This window comes from Pezoporus occidentalis, unplaced genomic scaffold (assembly GCF_034315485.1).
Source record: "Pezoporus occidentalis ecotype Australia unplaced genomic scaffold, CSIRO_AGI_Poc_V1 ctg48, whole genome shotgun sequence".
NCBI classification, from domain to species: domain Eukaryota; kingdom Metazoa; phylum Chordata; class Aves; order Psittaciformes; family Psittacidae; genus Pezoporus; species Pezoporus occidentalis.
Genome location: NW_026915813.1, coordinates 4,381,564 through 4,403,660, shown reverse-complemented (window position 1 = coordinate 4,403,660; position 22,097 = coordinate 4,381,564). Strand labels below are relative to the sequence as shown.

The following is a 22,097-nucleotide window of genomic DNA, read 5'->3' as shown; positions in this document are numbered from 1 at the left end:
TAATTTAAAAGGCAGAGGGAGGAAGTTCCACATATCTAGCGGTAGATGCAGTACCAGTTCACTTATCTCTTGTGAACCTGCAATTGTGAGGTTGTATGGAGCACAGTTTTTGAAGACAAAACTGCCTGGTACACAGAGACTAATCCAGGGACTGTGCAGGATGCAAGCAATGCTTTGTTTGAATTCTTTCCACTCAGAAATGTGATTCAGGTCATGCAAGTAGATATACATATCTTCAGTAGTGCTGATTAAAACCTGTGATTTGGTTTTGGTGCTCCTTATGTGTAGATACTGGTATGTGGAAGCAGGTCAATTTTTAAGTGTTCCAGGAACTACTGTAATCTTTTTCAATGTTTTTAGGCATAGCTTGAACTTTCTTATTGTATGTTCTTATATGGTAGCTGTTTACTTTTTATGTAGCTGATAGTGAGCTGAGAAATTCAAACTCTGATAGTCTTTCTACATTGCAGGCTCTAAGAGTTTCCTGAACTGGAACTTGTGTAAACCAAAACCCCAGAGTACAGATACTGTCACGGCAGCTCAGTCTCTGTTCTTCCTTTGAATTGCCATTCAGTAACTGTGTACTAATGCTTGAAGTTGGTAACTTTCAGGGTTTTCTTTTTGTTGATGCATTACGCAATTTTATTCTTTTTCTTTCTGGACTCACTGTACCTACATGATTTATGTCAACTGCTACGAGCATTCATTTATTAAACAATTCAGCGAGCTAGGCTGTAAAACTAATCTAGCTTTACACTAACCTAGAAAATGGCAGGGGAAACGTGGCAGGATGAAGAATAAGAAAGAAAAGGTCAGATCTAGTTGAACTTGGATCAGTTTCCTAATCAGGTTTACTACATACCTGCTTTTTTTCTCCCTAGTCAAGTATAAGTAGCTGTACTGGAGAAAACAAGATTTCTGATTTTTAGTAACTGCCTATTTTGGCAACAGTGTTTGAGGGTTTGAAGTGAACTCGAAACTAAATTAGCTGAACAACATCCTAATCAACAAAATTGGTGACAAGAGCAAGAAGACAGTACCACTAACAATAATGTCCTTCCACTTGTTCTCCCTTTGTAGGGAAACCTCTGATGTGACAGTGAACTGCCCTTCTGTTATTCTCTGGGTTAGTTTTCTGTTGAGTCTCCTGAACGGTCGTGCTATGGTAATAAGTACTGGTAGTTGTGTAAGGAAAATAACAGGAATGTGTCATACTGATCAATTTATCAGATCAGTGTATGCTGTTCAAGAGCTGTATTCTGGCTGCTGGCAAGTAGCCAAGGCTTGTACTGCCTGTAGCTAAAGTGGGGGATAAAACAGTACCTCTTCCCCTTATCCACCCTCACCTTTTTTTGTTTTCAGCTGTATTATATGTATGCTTTAAATAGGTAGTTACAATGGATCCGTTCTCCTTGAATATGACTAGAGTTATCAGGGTTTCAAACAAGGTTGTTATTCTAACCGTTAGAGTTCAGTGTATTTATGTAAAGTGTAGACGTCAGCCAGAGCTTTATACTTCGCTAACTTAAAATTCTTCATTCCAGTTAGGACTACTGTCTTTTATGGTATTCTTGAACCTTGCTCTGTTCCATGTGCTTGGAGGGTACTTTGATAAGATAGGTTGGAACACTGGCAGAGATTGGAATAAAACTGAATTTGTGTGATTCGTGTGTCTAGTATTGAACTTGCTAAAAACAGGATGGCATTATAAATTTATTTACCATACATAAAAAAAAATAAACCTTATTTGAGGGTGTGAAGTTATTCTATTATATGTATTTCTCCCTTCTGCCCAGTCCAGTGCTTTATCCCTCCATCCATTAAAGGCAAAGAGAAGCCAGGAAGAAGCAGTGAAAGAGTAGGGAAGGGAAGGTGGATGGTAGCAGCTCATTTATTTGAGCCTGTACGGAGGGGGTAGCAGGGGTATTACAAAGGTATTATTCAGTCAGTTAGGGGACTGAATCTGCAGCAATGAGGTTGCATTCCCTTTTATGGGGTGTGGTGAGCAGCATGTGACCCTGCATACAGAAGACTCCTGTATAAGATTTTCATCTTTCTTTTTGTTTCCACTTCTGGCACAGAGTTCCTGTGTAGTATCTTGAAAGCTGGATTAACCGCTTTCTAGATTAACATTTTATCATTGACAAAATTTTTCTGGACTCTCAGCTGCTGCTTCTAATGGTGTTTGCTTCTCAACATCCATCTGGGTTTGTATCTCCATATCAGCATGTGTTGTATTATAGCAGTGAGAGTTGAGTAAATGTCACTAGAGATGATTTTTTTTTTCCTAAGTCACTGAATTTCTGACCTCTTTATGTTCCTCAGATTTCAGTTTCTGTAGAACTTTGTAGGATCCTGCTTTCCAGTTATGAGACATCCTAGCTTTTGTGGCACCTGGGGATTGATTACTCTTGTTTAAAGAGCTGTTGTGGAAAAATTCGTCATTTTGCAATACGTTTTATTCTAAAATGGTACTGCTGCTTTTAAAAATGCTTAATTTTCCCTTTATAAATAATTATCATCCTTCATTCCTATCATTCTTCAAATCATCTTAATTAAAGGCTAGTTAAAAAACTTACAGATGAATAGTAGTTCTCACAGGCAGAATTCCACTGCTTTATAAACTAGCTTTAGTGCATTTCTAGTCTGCTGAGCCACTAATAGGTCAGAGGGCAGTGTAATTAAGCTAGGGTTGAATATGCTGTTGCTTTTACAGCTACTGTCAAAAACCTTTGTGCATCATATTTAAAAAAGTTCTTTTCATCCTAAAAGCACTAAAGTTTTTTTTTGTAATGCCAGGTTAAATACTAGTGGTGCAAAACTGCTGGACACCTTTTGACAGTGAACTAATATTGCTGTTGCATATGATGTAGATTATAGAAGACTGCTTTAAAGGACTCCAGCTTGTGATTGCAGCTGTCTGTTTGGCTCAGAACAGAGAGTGTGCCACTGCAAGCCCCAGTTAAATGTGAAGCTCTGACTTTACCTAAGTGTAGGTGTTAAGCCTCCTAATGTAAATATGGGGGAGGATTATCAAATGGCACATGCTTTGTGACCTGTACAGATGTAGGTCATTCTGGTGTTAGCCATCTGATGAAGGGGAAGAAAAAAAAGGATCTTCTTAGGATCCACTACTGCCTTAGACTGCCCTGTGCAATGGCTTTAGTGCTAAGCATGCCAAACTCTGTCTCAAAAGTTTGTTGTGCTACCAGCTGAATAATGCAGTGACTCTGGACTTACCTGGTTCAAGCTCCTTCAATTTTCTTGTTTTTCCTGGACCACCCAATCTCGTCATCCTTCAGCTTTCATAATCGGTCATTTTCTGTCTTTGACTTCTTAAAACCACCCATTTGTCTTTGCTTCCAAACCTTTCCTTTTACTTACTGCTAGTGACATTAAAACCATTTTAACGACTTTGTGTCTCCACAAATTGTTTTATCTCAGCTTTCAATTTTCGTATATGTCTTGACACGTGTATGGAGTGTCTTCAGGTGACTTGCATCACACCACCAGCATGCTTACCAAGGCAAATTACACTTTTCATGTTTTGGTTTGGGAGACTAGGCAATTTCTTCCTCCATGTGTCTAATCCCATCTGTTTGTTTCTTTATATACTGCTGCCAGATATCCCATGTCATGGTGCTTGAGGAAAGGGGGTATATGCTTCTTCCTACCACCTCATTTAGGAAATGTCAGTCTTTGTCAATTAAGGCAAGAAGACTACTACCTTGCTATCATACTTTCACATACTAAGCAGTAGTTGTTTGAAAGGACTTGATTGTTTTGGGGGGTTGTTTTTTTTATCTTTTTTTTTTTTTTTAAATTGATCCTGAAGTCATTCTCACTAGAAATTAGGACACTTCTAGCCTCAATTTATCCCCAGTTTTTATACATTGTGTCAGTGCTGTTACTCAGTGGTTTTCCTTAAGTTTTTCCTTTGTATTTTTTCCCTTCTGTATTTCTTCCTATTCAAGTATCATAGTAAAAACTGAGCAGATAATGAGCACTGATGACTCAAAAGCCATGGTAGTGGATTTGAATTTTAAGCAAGTAATTTCCAGACAAGTGTCAAAAATGTTGCTACAAATGTACCAGCTAGTGCAAACTGCTAATACTGGATATTGTCCAAAATTTACTGCTGCACTGTGGTACAATCCCAGTTGCAGTGAGAGGCTATAATAAGCTCTCTGTTCCTTTCATCTGTTTGAGTATTTTCATTTCCCCCCATACCATTTGAATGGGTTCTACAGAGTCATGCTAAACAGTAGTTCAAATGAGGTATAGTCTGGACCATGTTGAATGAGTATCATAATAATCTGTCTCTGCATTGTCAGATAAAACAACTCTACTAGATCAGAGCAAGTCTGTGTAGCCTAAGATCTATTGTCTGCAGCCACTTGTGGATTGCTAGGGAAAAAATATTAATACCTAATAATATTTCTGAAATATCTTTCAGCCTTCCATGACACTTGTCTTGATCCTTGGGAGAAAAAACAGGTATTTTGGGTTTTATAAGTGATATACTAGATTATTCTGGCATAAGTTATTGTTAATTTTGTATGGGTATGTGCTTTCAAAGCCACATGAAACTTCAGTAGGTAACTGCTGTCCCTGGTTATATTGTTACGTGACTCTTCTGTTTGTTCTAAAACAAGAAGTAGAAACACTGTATGAAACAATTACTTTAAAAAGCCAAGGTGTTGAAAAGACCTATCTTTCCTTGGCCATCTCCTCCATCCCTCAAACTGAAGAGTTCTTAGCTGTTCCTTGCAGAAAAGCTGTTCATTAAACCTGATCATTTTCCCCTCCTTTCTTGTGTTTTCTTAGTTCTCTCTTCTGGAGATGGGGAAACTAGAGTTATGTGTATTCAGGATAACATCAGTGTGAATTTATGTGGTGACAAACTAGGAAGCAATGCAGAAGCTCTTCCTTTAAGAAGTCAAATCATTTGACATGCTCTTTATGGAACTGATATTTCAAAGTACTGTATATTTGAACCCCAGATAAAACTAAAGTGATAAATCAGTCTGGAGCCTATTACTGTGTGCATAATATGACATTTTACTTTCTCCACTATTTAGCCTAATATGTACTTGCTTTTGGTAATTGTCTTTAATTATACCACCTCAGTACCTCAGTATTTTGAAGTTTCCTTGGTGTTCTCTTGCTTTTCTTTGCTGCTAATACTAGACTTTACTAGGCAGTGCATTGTCACTTTTTCAGATCACCTGTTTTGGGTGGAAGAGTAACACTCATTTGTGGTGTTCTGCTGTGAAAATTAACCATTTACTTCTGTCTTTCAACCAGTTACTTATCTGTGCACAGACTTTACCTCTGTGGCTTGGGAAGCTTTTAAAGCTTTTGGGCATGGATGTCAATAGATGTCTTTCAGAAATCTTGATTTAATCTTAGCGTCCCATGTCTACCTGTCTGCTGACATCTTCAGATAGCTCAATTATGTTTGAAGTATGACTTCACAGAAGTTGTATTGGGTCTTCAGTAATACATTGTAATTCTTTATGCATTTGGTAATCCTGTTCCTTGGATTTTATTTGCCCATTTATGAACATTTGACTTGCTGTTTTATGAAATGGTCTCAAGTTGCTCTAGGGGAGACTTAGATAACATTTTTCACTGAAAGGGTTATCAAGTGTTGGACCAGGCTGCTCAGGGAAGTGGTCGAGTAACCATCCTTGGAGGTACATAAGAGTATAGACATGGTGCTTAAGGACATGGGTTAGTGGTGGACTTCACAGTGTTAGAATTACAGTTGGACTTGATCTGTGAAGTTCTTTTCCAGCCTAAAAGATACTGTGACTCTATGGATGCCTTTGGTATATATTCTAAGCAGGTGTCTGTCTGGTAGGGGTACACAGGCTGGTAAAAGGCATGCACAGTTGCTGATAGTTTTTTGTTGATTGATGTTAAGTTTTGCCCCTTTCCTGTCCTCTACTGTTGAGGTAATCATTTGCTGATTTCTTCATTATAAATACTTGTTCAGGTGTATCACCTTTAAGATCAGTTCAGTTTTTCTTGTTGCTGTTACTTTCTTTTTTGTTCCGGTCAACAAGAGGCTGTTATTACAAGAAGCATGTTTTATTTACTCTTTAGACAAACTGATCATAGTGTGACTGAGTCAGTTAGCTTCTCTGAAGAGCAGGAGAGGTCACTCCTTCCCTGGCATCAACTGAACTACCTTGGCAGAGGAATGGTCCCAGAGACCTTTGTATATGTAGCGGGCTATCCTGGCAACGGGCTGGCAGCTTGCAGGTTAAGCTGGAATTGAGTTAAATGGGGAGAGGGGAGAAAAGGGAATGAGGGAAAGAAGGGTTAGCTGCTCAGCCTGAGGAGTTGACAATAAGACTTGTATAGATCAAGCTGTACAGAACTCACAGATAGTATTTAGCTGACTAAAACAAACCTTGTAAGTGATACTAGACAATGGCTGTTGGGGAAATATTGGTTTATAAACTCACTTTTACCATCTTAACTATTTACTTTGGAATTCTGCCACCTGTTGTGTGTTCCAATTTGTTGTGGTGTCTGGCTTTTGAGGTCAGAGATCTGGTCATGTTTAGAGAGTCTTGCCGAAAGCTTCGGCAGGTTTTGTGTTAAAGATCTCCTGACTGGGGAGACACACGTTTTTCTGTTGATGCCTAAATCTGAGGAATTGTGTTCCATCAGGAATTGAGATCCTTTGGTCAAAGTAATTTTGACTGTGCAGCACATAGTGGGTTCTTTACTTCTTGCTGTGTGTACATTCCTATGTGTCATATAATCGGATGTGAAATGAAATGTTATGTGTTTATGTTTGAAGCCTACATCATTATGTGTTGATGTAGTCAGAACTTCAGATATGCTTGTATGCTTCTTTTGACTGTTGGTAAAATCAGGAAAAATCCAGGTAAGACTCCTGAGGAAATGGTCTAATAACCCTTGTTCACAACTGCCTCTCATTCTCTAAAATTACCTGAAAGGAGGGAGTCAGTCTCTTCTCCTAAGTAACAAGCAATAGGACAAGAGGTAACAGCCTCAAGCTGTGCCAGGGGAGGTTTAGATTGGCTATTAGGAAAAATTTCTTCACTGAGAGGGTGATCAGGCATTGAACAGGCTGCCCAGGGAAGTGGTGGAGTTGCCATCCCTGAAAGTGTTCAGAACCTGTGTAGATGAGGCCCTTAATGACATGGTGTGGTGGTGGACTTGACAGTCCTGGGGTGATGGTTGGGCTTGATAATCGTAAAGGTCTTTTCCAGCCTAGTTGTTTCTAAGATTCTCCAGGCTGGAACATCTCATTCAGCGTTGCTTGTTGTCTTCCTCCTTTTTTTGTCAGTTCCTTGCCTGTTACACTTGCATTGTGCAAATTCCACTCAGACTTGACAAAAGTTTTGTTTCAAGATGCCAGTTCGTACATCCATACTAACCTTTAACTGGTGTATATGCCTTAGGCAGTTGGTAAGTCTGCTGTACCAGTGTCCAAAAGCATGCACTCCTTATCCATGTCATCACATACTCTCAGTGGTCTAATGTGTAGCTGAGAAATGTGAAGTGTTGCTTGGATTTTAGCCTTTCCCTTTTTCCTAAGGTACCTTACTGTATTTCATTTTAATCCCTTGCTGCTTTTGAACAGCAACAACTCTCCTTGCCTCCTTGATACTGGCCTTCTGTGTTGGAATACCAAATGCTAGTCCTTGGAGAGAGTTCCTTCAGGAAGGCCACCTGACTGGCTAGGATATATTGGAAAGTAGTTTTATTTCCTGTCTGCACCCTTGCCTAAGTCTACTGACTGCTGAACAAATGTGTTCTGCCCAGAGGAAATGGGTTTTAATAAGAAATGCTCTGTGTAGGTGTTTTCTTAAAGCTAGGTGGTCTTGACAAAACATGACTGTTTCAATGGTGACTTTAAAGAATAGTTGTACAATGGTCCATGAAGCGTTTTTTCTGGCTTATGCTGAAGCCTTTACTTCAGGTTGTCACATGTAACATTTTGAGGGCTCGTACTTGGTATGACTTGAAGTAATTTCTGTCACTGCCATTGCCTGAGGAGATGGCATCTTTTCAGAATCTCTCTTCTGAGGAATCGAATAAATTTGAGGAAACTGATATTAACAGAGCATCTTAAAGGCAGTAAAGGGAGTGCTTGTTTTCTCGAGGCCTTATTAATTTCCTAGGTAGGAACGACAGGTTGCACAGCTTCTGGTCATCTGGTTGCCTCATTCAAAACTCAGAATGATCACAACACAAAAGCATCGCAAACTCAGAATAGCCAGAGCTGCCTTGTCTGCTGTTGTCTGCAAGAGTAGCCACTTGGTAGTGATTGATGTATTTTAAGAGCTGTTAACTATGTTCTGGTGGTGCTTCTCCACCTGCCCTTTAACAACCAGCTGACCTGATTATGTGGCATGCAGAACAGTTACCAACTGGATACTTGACAGCTTTGTCAGTTGTGCATTTTGCATTGGTTGTGCTCTGGCATTTTCTCCTCCTTCATTCTCAACTTTGCAGGTTAGTAATAAAGGCTGTTTCACTCTTTGTGTGGGATATGAGTGACCTTGACCTATGAGACTGATTAAGAAGCTGGATAGCAGATAAGTAACTTTATGTGAAGTTTTCCAGAAATCTGGAACAGAGATTTATCTGATTCCTGCAGGAGTTTCCCCCTTGCTGGAAATGCAGACTATAATCACACCTTTCTTTTAGGAAATCCTATTTCTGTATTCTTGACCTTGCTGTTCAGTTGGCAGTTGGCTTCCCTAAGTGGTTGCTCTTGTCTTTCTTAATTGTTTCATTCAGTAGGGAAAAGTACCCTACTTACAAATAACTCAAAGTACTAAAGTTTCCTGTTTTGCCTTGCTTTGAGTCTTCTGTGGGGGAGCAATAGGATATGGCTGTCTTGGGTCAAAGAAACTCACTAAATTGTGAATGGAATAGTGAAATCTGGTACAGATTTCTATTCATTTTAAATTCGTGGCCCTTCTGAAAGGGGAGGAGGGAAAAGAACAATTAGGAGCTGTTTTGCTTAAAGTTTCTGATTCAAATGCTCTTTTTTGTTTGTTTTTAGCTGCTTAAACTAAATACAGAATTTGTCATGAGTTTTTGTTTGTTTTAAGGAGCAAAATAGGGACATAAGTTTATTCGTTTTTTGCACAGCATAAACGAAGTGGTTTATCTTCTCATTATTTTTAAAGCAGACTTAACAAATTTAGAACTAACAATGAATGTCTGTCTGGAAATAATCTTTTCTTCTGCTAAAGAGGAGCCAGTGCTGGAATACAGAAGGAACAGAGTGTTTCTAAGACAGGATAGCCTACTATTTAAGTGCATCCGCCTTGTGTAAAACCTCTTGTCTGTTCTCTACATGATTTAAAGTATTTGGAATCTTGCCACTAGGCACTTGAAAAACGTATCTGATTTTCCTTTGTGGTGTTCCACCCACTGTTCCCCAGGTCAGGTTGGACAGTTGTTAGTAACGTGAATTTTAGAGAATGTAATCAGAAATTAATTATGGAATTGTTACAAAATTGATTATTGCCCAGTAAATTCTCAGAGCTGGTGTATGGTTTCATTTGAGTATCATATGGGTTCTGTTCCACAGCAGATGAGATTCTGAGTCCCACACTTTGAATCTTACAATTTCATGCTTTGTCTTCTGCCTTTTAATGATCAGGAGGAAGTTTATCAGAAGTTGTGCAGATGTGTGTAATTGATTTTAAAAATGCCACCCAAACACAGCTGCTTAAGCTTTGAATTGTGTCAAATGCTAAAAGCAAAACCAATAAATTGACATTTTTCTGTTCTCTTATATCTGACGTCTTTTATCCTATAAGAGTATCTAATGTGAAGCTAAAATCTGTGTTTAAAGTCTCCATTTCTGTATTTCTGCTTTTTAATCTCCAGTGGGAAAGAATTCAGCCCACTTAATCAAATGTTAAATCGAACTTGTGTGTATTTTTTTGGTACACCATGCAAGCTCAACACAAGCATGCTGAGAAGATGTAGGTTACAGGTTGGCTGTCCCTGACATGTAAATTGAGATAGGATACCTGCTTTTGAACAATGTCACCTTTTATGAACTGAGCATGCCCATCACAGGGGGGGTTGGAACTAGATGATCTTAAGGTCCCTTCCAGCCCAAACCATTCTATGATTCTATGTTTAAGAACTCATTTGAATCATGGTTTAGCTGAATTTAGAGTTCTTCCAATCTAACCGGAGTATCTGAGGCACTTGCAGTTTTAACCTTGGATTCCAGAAAATCCTCTTGGAGAAAGGAAGCTTGGTTAACTTTTTTTAATTTCAAGTGAAGTTTTTACATGGATAAGAGTGTCCAATTCTTGTTGACCTAATTGAAATGTTGCCAGCTCTTAAGTTTTGTCTGATTTCCCAAGCCAAATTTTGGCAGGATACAAAAATAATGGCTGGCTGGTTTTGTTGTGTTTTCTTGGGGGGGTGGGGGGTGGGGTTTATTTATTAAAGTTACTCATAAAAATAAACTGTAAGTTAGAGGTGAAAATACATGGCATAGGTATTATAAAATGCACCAAAGAAAGTAAGCTTATAGCAAACTTACTTTAGCTACTAGTTTAAAGGAACGTTGCACTAATTTCTTGGTAAAGTTGTGGTATGGCTGGGATTATTAAAAATGTATTTTAATAAACTGCTTTCAGCATTTGTGTTAACATGTTTGGAAATACATACTTTGAAGAATGCAGAACTGAGATTTACAGACTTGGTAGTTCACTTACTGTGTTATAATTTGGCATCTAGATACAAGATGCCTTTCGTGCTGTAGCTTCAGCAGCTGTCTCAACAGATTTCAGGGAACCACTGTGTTGGTGCAGAGTAATTGCAGGATTTCAGTCAAATTCAAATGTTGGTTTTGTTTTTTTAATAATAGAGACCAACAAATAGATTCTGAATATGAGAAGTTGGATTTACTGGGAGACAAGAATGACTTCTCTTGTTCATTTCAAAACAGTCTGCAATTTGTGGGGAATAGACTGGTGGTTTGATGCAGAAATGACAATTAAAAAGAAGCCTCCTGAAAAGTCTCATGAAACTCTTGAATCTTTTGGGAAATTCACCTTAAACATATTGTCAGGCATCAGTTTCATGGAATGCCCTTGAAGGCTCACAATTCCATTAGCTTGCACTAGACCCATGGTGTAGTATGGTATCCTAAGCTTCAGTTTTTCAAAAGTCCATCAGGCTAGGAATGTTTTGAATGAAATACTTTTTTGGCTCAATGAACTTGTATTTTTTGATAACTGTATTTTTTTCTAACAGCTTTCAACTAGCTCTCCTTTTTAGCAAAAAGTTTCATGTTCTCTGATTCTGATAATCCAGGAAGCATGCCAGACCTATTTATTCATTAGTTGACTTCTAGACTTTCTTGAGAGGCTGGTTAGATGTGTGATACTGTGTAATTGTAAAACAGTGTTGTGACCTATTAATTGTCACAGATTCACTGTGAACTTCACTTTTCCATGGTGATTTAGTGAACATCTGACTAGGCCTTCATGTAGAAAAGAAGCTTTTGTCTGGCAGTCCTTAATGTTTTAGATAAAATAGGTAGACTTTTCAGACTACTTGTGCACCTTAAAATGTGGTTAAGAAACAAGAACCTGCCTCAGGCACTTGATCTTCTGAAAGTGATAGTTGTTTCTATGTTTTATTCTTCTCATGTTGTAAAATGGTTAAATTGGTATCAATGAGGAAGTCACAAGGATTTTTCCAAGCTAGATGTTATCTTCTTTTACAGTTGCCTATTCCCTCTGGATTTTGTTCTGTAAGGATACAAAGTCTAAACTGGTCCAAATTATCTCCAGTACTGTTCTGAGTAATTGTTGGCATCTAGATAACTTTGATGTAGTGTCTAGAGAAAAGAAAGGCAGTAGGATAATTTTCAGTGAAGAACACTGATATTCACACCAATTCCATATCTAAATACCTGTGAGTGGCAGCTGGGATTACATCACTGTTCAAAGAAAGAAGAATTTTTAAAGAGAACAGAAATTAAGTTCTAGTAGCTGTCACTTAGAAGCAATTTTATGTCCCCTTATCCACAGAGCAGTGCAGTCACTTCTGAAGTGTTTTCCTTATGCCTTTTAAATTATAAATAACACACAAATCTCAATATCTTGCTACTGTATCAGAAATTAAATCTAACTCTAATTTTGGCAGCCTCTGGAAGCTACAGTAAAAGCTGTCATGTGGCCTTTCCTATTTACAGGTTTGCAAGGGCATGTTCTTACTGGCCTGGAAGCATCTCCAAGCTCCAGACTTCTTTTCTGTGGAACCTTATTTTTCTTGATGTGATTTATAAGTACCTGAAAAATGGACCCAAACACCAGTGTTGCTGCTGACCTCAGTCTTTTAATATTTTTTCTCTGTCGGCTGCCACCATTTCTTTAAAATAGTTGAACAATTAGGGGGGAGGCAGGAGGTTTCCTCTTTTTGTTTTTCATCAGAGATATGGCCAGTGTTGGCCTTCCTAGTGCTGGAATGTTACTCCCTCTTGTATTCTGCTTGATGCTTGTAACTGCTTTATGTTATAGCCAGTTCTTTTGATGTATATATTCTTTTTGGAAACAGTATTTCATCACTGTCTACATCCCCTTAAGAAAGCACAGCACAGAGAGTTGAAAGGATTTTTACCCTAAATGAAAAGCAGCCACTTAGAAGGGAAGCTGTTCTGTAGTCTCATTTTGGTTTTTGGTCACCCTGTCTTTTCTCTGTGGCAGCAGCAGTGTCCTCAGCTGCATTAATTCCTGAAGTCAAGATTTGCAGAGGAAGACAAGTATCATTTTAGCTATGGTTCAGAATTTGTATTGGAGTCTAAATAAAGGATTTCCTCCCTTTCACATTGGAATCTCTGGTATGTTGGTTCCTGTTTGCTCAGGGTTCTGAATCAATATGGTAAAGAAAATGAGTGTATGAAGGTAAATGTTTAGAACTTCCTATTTAAAAAAATACATTTTTATGTATGTGTGTGTGTTATAAGCATGAAGTGGATTCAAGCTAGACAAGCTCCCTCACTATGCCAGACCTATGTAACATTTGTCCTAAATCATGTCTCAAGAATTTTTCTGCAAGAAAAATGGGTTGGTTTTAAGCGAGAATCTGGCCCGCATTTTATTAACTAATGAGTTTTACTGACTAGATGTTCTGTAACCTCATTGCAAACAGGAAAAAGATAGTAATTGAATAAAGATATATTATTTTGTTTGTTTCTGTTATGCAAGGGGTGTCTGATGCAATTATGAAAGGGATAACTTGTAAGAAAGGTGAATGACTTCTTTGCCTTTTTAAGTAACCCAGAACAAAATACTGCTCTTGCACCTGTATTACTTTCAAGTAAATAGTGAAGCACAGTTGAGAGAGCTTGAAGAGAACCACAAGTTATTTTTTCAGAGAAACTGAAAGACTTGGTACTCTGTCTGCCTGGCTTATTTGTTTAAACAAACAACAAAAAAAAAAAAGTGGTTCTAATGTTTGACAAAACTAATGAAGCCGATTTCTGTCTGTGGTATGATAGTTTAAATCCAAGGTAGCTGACTTAGTAATGCTAACCACAAAATTTCCTTCAGATATACTCCTGTACTGAGCCAAACTGAATAATGCAGTCATGCAACTGTATAAAATGGGGAAAGTAGAACTGAAGTTTGTCATTTATATATAATACTTGCTTGATTTACATGTAGTTTTCAGAAAGGATCACTCTTTAGTTGAGTGAAAGCAGACAAAATGCCAAGGGGAGGGGAAAAAAATCTTTTATGTCATTGATGTTGTGTGGGAGAACCAAGCTTAATGGTTTTCACTGCTTGTTTATTTTCACATATGAAGGGAAATTTTCATTTCTCGTGTAATGTCAGTGAGTTTTAGCTCAGAAATGTGCGTTTGTGGGTTGTACCTTGCCATGAAGTTACCGCTACTTAAATAAAAGGGTATGGGGCAAAGGAGGCTATTAAATAGCCTATCGGTTACGGTAATAAACTGGTGTGTGCAGGATCTGTCTTTTGGTCGTTACTGGTCCATAATTTTTTTCCAGTGTGATTTTTAGTTTCTTAGACTCATACAATTTATGTAATAGTCCTCGTAGATTAAGAAATACCATCTCAATATATGGGTTGTATAACTTCAGAATGGGAACAGAATTTATATGAAAATTAGATAACGGTGTTCCTGTGGTCAAAGGAACACTAACCTCTATTACAGAACACCAAAAATAAAAGAAGGAAGCTTCATTTTAATGCTGTGTCTGGTGATACTGTGCCCAATCTTATTAAATATAATCCTATTCTTTGGATTTTCCTAATTACATTTTAAAGACCTTTTGCTCAACTTTACAGTCCTCTAAGAACTGAAATCAACAATTCTCCACCTATTTTCACGTTAGTTCTGATTTGAAAAGCAGCATTAATGGGCTAAATTCCACACTGCTTAGAATGAGCAATTTTTTTTTTCTACTTTAACTTTTCATTCCATTTACTCTGCTCAGAATATTGAATAAACTCAGAAAACGAGGAGGCATGAACCTTCCATGCATGTTACTTAACAGTACATTTTTCTCAAATTGAGGGGGTTGGGGGAGGATGCCGATTTTCCTTAGAAGTTAAATAACAAGTGTTTTGGACTTCAGTAAAACAACTTGAGCTACCATAATTCAGATATGGTTCTCGGTATAGTAAACCACAACGTGTGGGGTGATATAAGTTCCCGTGTAATTTTTTAGGCGCACAGAAGTTGTGAAGATCCAACCTGATTCTGCTAACTTTGTGAGGTGGGTTAACGGGGATCTTGAGGGTCTGTAAAACACACATCTTTTTTTCCTGCAATACCTCCAGAGGCTGTAGTGCTTTAAGCTGGAAGTCTTATTTCGTTGTAGTAGAAATATGCACATATACCCCATCCTTCAAAGCAGTGTGCAACAGACTCTTACCCTATGCTTAACTGAGGATATGCTGAAGAAGAAGAGAAAAAGCAGAACTTGATTTGCATCCACAGAGTATTTTCCAAATTCCTTACCATAAACCAGTGTGATCTGTTCTAATGGGTAATCTTCCAGCATTAAGATGAAAAACAGAGCAGTAAATTTGAATCAGATGGACAGTATTGTAAAGCATCTCTCTCTTCCATGTGAGTTTTGCCTATCTATGTAAGAAACAATTATGCACCATTTCTGGTAGGCATACAGCGATATGAATAAACCAGTCTCTATGGCTTGGAATAATATCAAACAAAAAATTAATTTGGAAATATTTTCTCTGAAAGCTTTTTATCAGTTCATCTGCTCATACTTTCCTGAACTGGAAAAAGCTGCAGCAGGTCAGGGGAAGTGACTGCAAGTGTAAGTAAAGGGTTTTTCTAGGTGTCTTACTGTGAGGTCATTAGTGTGAAGACAGTTTGAATTATAAGGGTTTTTATAAGGTCACCATCACAATTTTATTTATTTATTTTTTTTAACTCGGTGGCTGCAACGTGGTAGCTGGTTACATGGGTTCCCAGTTATCCTGTTACAAGTGACTAAGCAAGTATCTCAATATGGCTCTGCATCAGTTGTAATTATTCTAGTTTGCCTAAGTCTTCTGAGGCCTCTCCTTGAAATTTAGTATTACTGTGTTCTAGCACTGAGTAAAAGAGCAAAGAAAAAGGAACAAAGAGGTAAAGGTAAATGGAAATATATCTGCTTTTGTGAAACAAGCTTTCTATGGAAAAGACAATACAAATACTGAAGCTAATAGGCCATAAATAAGACTAGGAGAATCAAAAAAAATTGTATGATGTAGAAAGTACCAAACCTATAAAAATCTTTTAAATATAACCTGCACATATACTACTGTTTTCTTTCATAACTGTATAGTAACTGCTTCTATCTTCAGTACTCAGATGTCAGCTTCCATCTATTACATGACATTTATTTTTTCTTGGCTCTTCTTCTAACACACAGTCTGGGTTATTCAAACAGATTTCTTGAAAATGTACTTGCAGTCCCAGTTGTGATCACCTAGAGGATGTAGAGAGGGAAGGAGCGATTTAAGAACTGGGATCAACTGTGAGGCTAAAATAACTTTTCCCTCTTAGAAACATTATGGAAATATAGCTTTTGGAAGAACAATGGCCAGTGTATAACTAAAACTTTTTGATGTCAATTTGTATGTAAAATTGTTCAATTACTATGTCCAAAGTTAACCTAGGCCAATCTGCATAAACAATTCTAAGTCTGCACCTTGTGATTTCCTCCAGGCTAGAATATAGACAGCTTCCATAGTAAGAAGTGCAGCCTAGCTGTTGACCAGTTTGTGGGTGGGAGAGGCCTTTATAATGCATAGCCACACTACTGCTAAAGAGTAGAAGAAAAATGTCTGGGTTTGGTCATGCAGTGAGAAAGAGTCCTTGTGTGTTCCTTAAATAGCTCTGGAAGTCTGTATAAGGTGCATAATCTGGGGAGCTTCCATTGAACGTGTCCATTTAATCACTATTCTGTTTCATTCATAACAAAGAACTTTATAGCGTCTACTGTTCATATGTGGTGAGGTACACTTTCTAATGTAGATAGGCTTTGAAAATGTGGCAGACGCTGAGTAGTTTACAGTGATAAAATAGTTATGTAAAACTTAAATCATAAAGTTCTATGAGTGCTTGAAGAAGACTATTTAAAAGTTACAAAGGTACTCTAAAGACTTATTTTGGATTTAATAATCCTGGTTTAATACTCTTTTAAATCTGACTAAACCTGTAGAGACACTTAAACAACATACTGGAAATAACTCACGAAGTAATGGTTTCTGAATTGCTTAATAGTAATTACCTTTTCCAATTTCTTTGACTTTATAAAGAGTTAGTAGGGTACCTCACTAAAACACTTGCCTTAGGCCTTTGGCCCATTTATGACTTCTCTTAAGACTATCTTAAGACAGTGCAGCAGCACTACTAGCTCCATTCCACTTTCCGCCTCCTGTTGGAGGAGTGTAAATCAGTGGCTTCTAAGACCAGGGCTATTATTCAGCTATCCACTTCCCTTGGGATCTTAAATTCCATCCCGTGGCTGCTGTGGCCAAGGCCACTGTTAACTGTTTACATCATTGATCTGCTCTCCCTTAATAATGAGTAGCAGGTCTAGCAGAGTGCCTTCCCTATTGAGCTTGTCTGCCTCGATCAAGTTTGTCCTCCATTCACCGTCAAAATCTCGAGGGCAGCTTCTGTGCTGCCATATTGTATTTCCAACAGATGTTGGGGGACTGATATTTTTCACATGAGCCAACACCTTGACTGTGTGTTATTTTTTCTTGTTTTTTGAAGGCTTCATCTGTTGATTGGCCAGTCTGTAACAGATGTTCACCATGATGTTCGCTGGTTGAATCCTGACCCATGGATTTTTAATTGTCATGTGGTGTGTTCCACACTAAAGCTCCAGTTCAAGCTCTTTGCAAAATATAAGCACTGTCCTTGACTTTCTCACTTTTCTTACAAGTATCCATTCGCTGTAGTTCTCCGGTTGTCTGAACTGTCTCACCATACCACATACTCCTAGTAAGATTGTTGTGCACTCTGGTTTATAATCCCTTGTGCTTGCTTCCTGTGCTGAATGTATTCATGTACAGCTGCTTAAGATGTGTTCCTGTTTATGCCACCTTTTCAGTGGAACTGTAAGATCTTTGCTGCTGTGTAGTTGTGTGCATTTACCCTCTTTGCCATTCTACTTTCTAGGTGTCGGCCTCCACTTCTCTAGCAAACATAGTTTGAAGCCCTTCTTAAGAGGCAAGCCTGTTGGCAACTACACTTGCATCATCAAATGGATCCTGTCTCTCTCAAGCACTGTGATGTTGATGTTGTAAGAGCTGAGGTCCTGCCTGCAGCCATGTGGTCAGATGTTGATCCGTAGAAAGTGTTTACTCCTGTCAAAGCCTTTCCCCTGCATCAGCACGTGGTTCTGGTGTCATTCACTATTGTCCCTGGACTCCTGTAGTTAGCTTTGATCTGCTGCAGATCTTCTTTGGCAGTATCATATGAGGTGGCAGTGAGATGGACAAATTGCAATGGCTAAATGAACCATAAGAGTTTCTCTGTAACATTCCAGATTTGGACTGTGGGCAAGCAGCAGAGCTTTAAAGACAGCCCAGTTGCTGAGCAGAAGTCTTCACCCCCCCGGGGTCTGCAATTGCCATCACTTATCACTTCTTTTTAGTGACATTGGCCGTGATCAGGCTTAGATGCCAAACCTGATAGAACTCTTTCCTGTGCTGCTTGCCTCTTCAGCACCTGAATAGCTACCAAAAAGAGAGAGCTCCCTTCCTGTGGTTGTAAGTCACAACTCCCAGCCTTTCTGGTCCTGGGAGTCCTCATCCTATCCCTGAGTGAGGAAAGCAGTAGGTTTGGTGAAGGGTGGTTGTGGAGCATGGGGATAGTTAATGTAGGGGAGAGAGCTGTTCATGACACTGTTCGAGAAAGCAAACTGTATAAACTTCTGATTGGGTTAAGAGCCGTGTCATAAATTTCTGCATATGAAGATTGTTAGTGTAACCTAAGGGTTTTGTGTAATGAAGAAAGCTGATCTTTTTATGTGAAAACACAAGAAGTAAGGCAAGTAACAGAAGAAATTTATTAGAGGTAAAGGGAGTTTGATATATTGAGGTATTACAAGTTAATAGAGCCAATGGTGTTTCTTTTCAGTTTGGGGCTATATGTGTCAGGGCTCAACAGTAGTTTTGAAAGGTAGCTTGAAATCAAGTGCTCAATTGGCCACAAAAAGAAACAAAAAATTGTGTAAAATGAAAGCAGAATATTTATTTAATCACAAGATATATAAGCAAAACATATTTCTGACCAGTATCTGTAGGCTTTTCAGGTTCTGAAGAGTTCCAGAACTACTACTACCATTTGCTTTTGCATACTGTCTCATGATGTAAAACAGAGGTTTGAAATGCCTGTGTTTAGGTGGTTATATTTTATGAAACCATCCTACTGCATGTTCATCTGTAGCTGTACTAGAAACTAAGATATATCTTCGTTTTTAGGCTAAATCAAAATTGTATCAATGCTGCTGAAAAGCAGAACAACAACTTTGTAGAAAACTGCACAAAGTGGAAGTAGTACACATCTTTTCTGGGAAAATTTTAGAATAAGTGCTGGAAAAAGATTATCTCTGTTGTTAGGCTATATAAGTAAACTGTTTTAAAAGAAAGGATCTAATATCCAAACCTGAGGGAAAAAATTATCACATCAGGTATGTTAAAATTGTGGCTCTACGGCAAAGTTCTGTGAGGACTTGTAAAAGAGGCATCACCTTGGATTGGTGGGGTGGAACTAAGTTTGGTGAACTAGCAGACATGTGGGGCGGTGTGTCCTTTGCTCAGGAAAAAGTACACTGTGGGTTTTAATTGCTGTCCCTAATACAAGCTGTATGGAAGCCTGTTTGGAAATTGCATTATTCCTTAGCAAACCTGTGTTTCATAGAACTAGTTTTTCTGTGCTTATGTTTTTGCATAGGCAGGAGCAGGCAGTAGGACAAGCAGATATGTTTAAGTACAAAAGTAAAGGCAGAAACAAGTGACACCCACCACGCTCGGGGCAGGGGAAAAGGTAGGTGTCTGAAAAACAGGGAGGTTTTGGTTGCTGACTGGAGTGGTAAACAAGCTTCCTGTTTGATTTAAAAGCTAGTAAGAAATGGGAGTTAGTGTTTGTTCTTTTGGAATACGTACAACTGTCTCCAAGAGATACTTCACTCATTCATGTCTTTACCCAGTGACGGTAACTTGCAAGAACCTAAGTATTAGTTAGCTGCTGAGCTAAAGTGGCTTGCAGTTTATGACATTAATGATCATTATAATACACATAGCGTGTTTTCTGTTCCCAGACTGTTGTGTTTGGGGAATTGCTGTCTTAACCTGAGACTTCTTCATCTTTACTTCTTCATCTCTCTTGGTTGTTGTTTATTTTTTGCCATAACCCTTTGAATCCAAAAGAACTTGGAATTTGTGCAATGCTAATAGGTATGAATTTATATTACTCTGAATCTAAGAGTCAGTGGATAATGCTTTAAGGTAATTTTTAGTGTTACCTTGGGCCTTGGAATTTTGCTTTTTGTAGGCTGTGTTTAAAAAGTGTATGTATATATATGTTTGTGAGACTTGATTTTGTCAACTTGTGATCTCACATAGGACTATATTACAAAGAGAACAGGGAAATTAAAATAGAAATAAATAACCTTTAGAGCATTAAAATGACAAAATAATACAAAACTGAAAGGTAAATTTCAACCAAATGTGACCTGTCAAGCTCAACAGCACCTATGTGTTAAGGTAGCTTCTCTTGTCTCCGCTAGGATTTTAATATATTATTTAATGTGCTGCTTAAGATGTGGTATGTATTTATTCTTCCTTCCTTAAACTAGTGTACAAGCAATCTAAACCAAAAAGTAAATATCGTTTTTCGTGAGAGCTGTATGTCATGTTGTCTTTATAGGGCTTTATAGCTAGTGAGCAGATTTTATGATTCTAAATGTTCTTTGTTGATAGTAGTTGTTTCCTGAACATATTAATATCTTTTATGTGATGTAGCTAATTTACAGTACTTTCTAAGACTATTTTATATTTGCATCTTTAATGTAAATAGGTCTTGAGAATGAAGAATGAGAACCTTCGAATGCTGCTTTGATTTATCCTCTTAGTTGAAAATAAGCTTATTATTTGGAAGGAGAAAAGAGTGGACACTTGGAAACTGTTCCTATATCAAACAAAACTTCTTTTGATGACGATGATGTAAATTCTCATCATATTTCATGTATTAGTCGTCATTCATCTTCAGGGTATTTGTTGGCTCTTTTTTTTTTTTTTTTTAAATCATTTGCTTTGCTCTCTCTAGTTACAGTATGTGATTTTACCAAATACCAAAACAGACTAGCTGGTAAATCTGGAAAATAATTGGATTTATCTAAGCCTCAATTCTAAAAGGTTTTTGTACAGATATGGAAGACTAGAGTAAACTGTTATGGTAGCTGAAGCAAAATAAGCTTGCTTTTTTTTACATTTGTAGAAATACTAGCCCTCTCAGATTAGGTAATTTTGAGTGATCGTGAATGAGAAGTTTCTTATTTTTAAGGTTTCTTCCTCCTTCCCCTCCCCCATGATTCTAATTCTCAGTGCCAGAGAGAGACTACTTCACTTCTGTAGAGCTATGAGGCTAATCCTCCCGTCTTTAAGATTCTGTGGTAGTTATTTTAAGTCTAAGGAGGTTGTTGGGGCATGGCTTAATAGGCTGATTGTGTGCAGATGGCAATTGCCTGTCTTATTTTTATCTTCTAATTCTGTTGACTAGTACTATAGTGGAAGGAGTAAATATTTGTGTGATAAATGTAATGATTTTTGGAATTGCTCTCAGAATTTGAGATACATGCTGCCAGTGTTCTTGGATTTGCTTTCTTTAAGAAACTTTTGATTTATGGTTTTAAATGTTTCTTTTGTTTTCAGGTTTTGAAAGTATTTTAGAAGGGCTTTATGGACCAAGGCTACGAAGAGACCTCAGTTTATTTGAAGGTAAATGAGTCAGCTCTAGTGCAATGGCCTTTATTTATGTTTTCTTTTAGTTAAAGGTACTTTAATGTATGTATTCTAAGAAGAAAATCATCAATTGTTTTTCTTTCTAATGTTCATTTCATCATGTTCTTGTTAATGCTGAGCATAGGCAAAGCACTAGGTAAAATGGTACCTGGGTTTTGTTCCTGTACAGGGAAATTTTGGATTAGCTAAGCTTTCCTGAGAAGCTCTTATGGGAAAGATCTACTTCCTACTTTTTGCAGCTCCTACTTTGTTTCATTGGACAGCTTTTAGAAAGGGAAGGCAAGCTGCTCAGCTGCCTATTGACATTAATTGGGAAATGGAAGGTAGTGAATGCTAGCTTGGGTTTCTTGGTCAAGAAAGTGTAAGCTTTTTATAGGTATATTTTTAATATCTTTATATAAAAAATAAGCTTTTTCTTTTAGTATACCTATATTTAAGTGTGTGTGTGTATACATATACATATACATATATATATATATATATATATATGTAAAAGTGTAGATATTTTTCCATTATCCTTATAAGACCTAGCCTGGTTTTGCT

At 37.8% G+C, this 22,097-nt stretch overlaps 1 protein-coding gene across 13 annotated transcripts in view; it reads left to right on the top strand.

Annotated features, from left to right (window-relative positions):
* The window catches only part of LCORL (ligand dependent nuclear receptor corepressor like), an 83,044-nt gene that overhangs the window by 6,173 nt on the left and 54,774 nt on the right, over positions 1-22,097 (top strand). For 12 of the 13 annotated variants that reach the window (XM_062636442.1, XM_062636439.1, XM_062636436.1 and 9 more), the window contains one exon: positions 21,465-21,530. In XM_062636442.1, the coding sequence (XP_062492426.1) occupies positions 21,465-21,530 (66 nt within the window). Of the gene's footprint in view, positions 1-19,961; positions 20,040-21,464; positions 21,531-22,097 lie in introns of those variants that run through there. The other variant, XM_062636440.1, reaches the window with a different exon arrangement.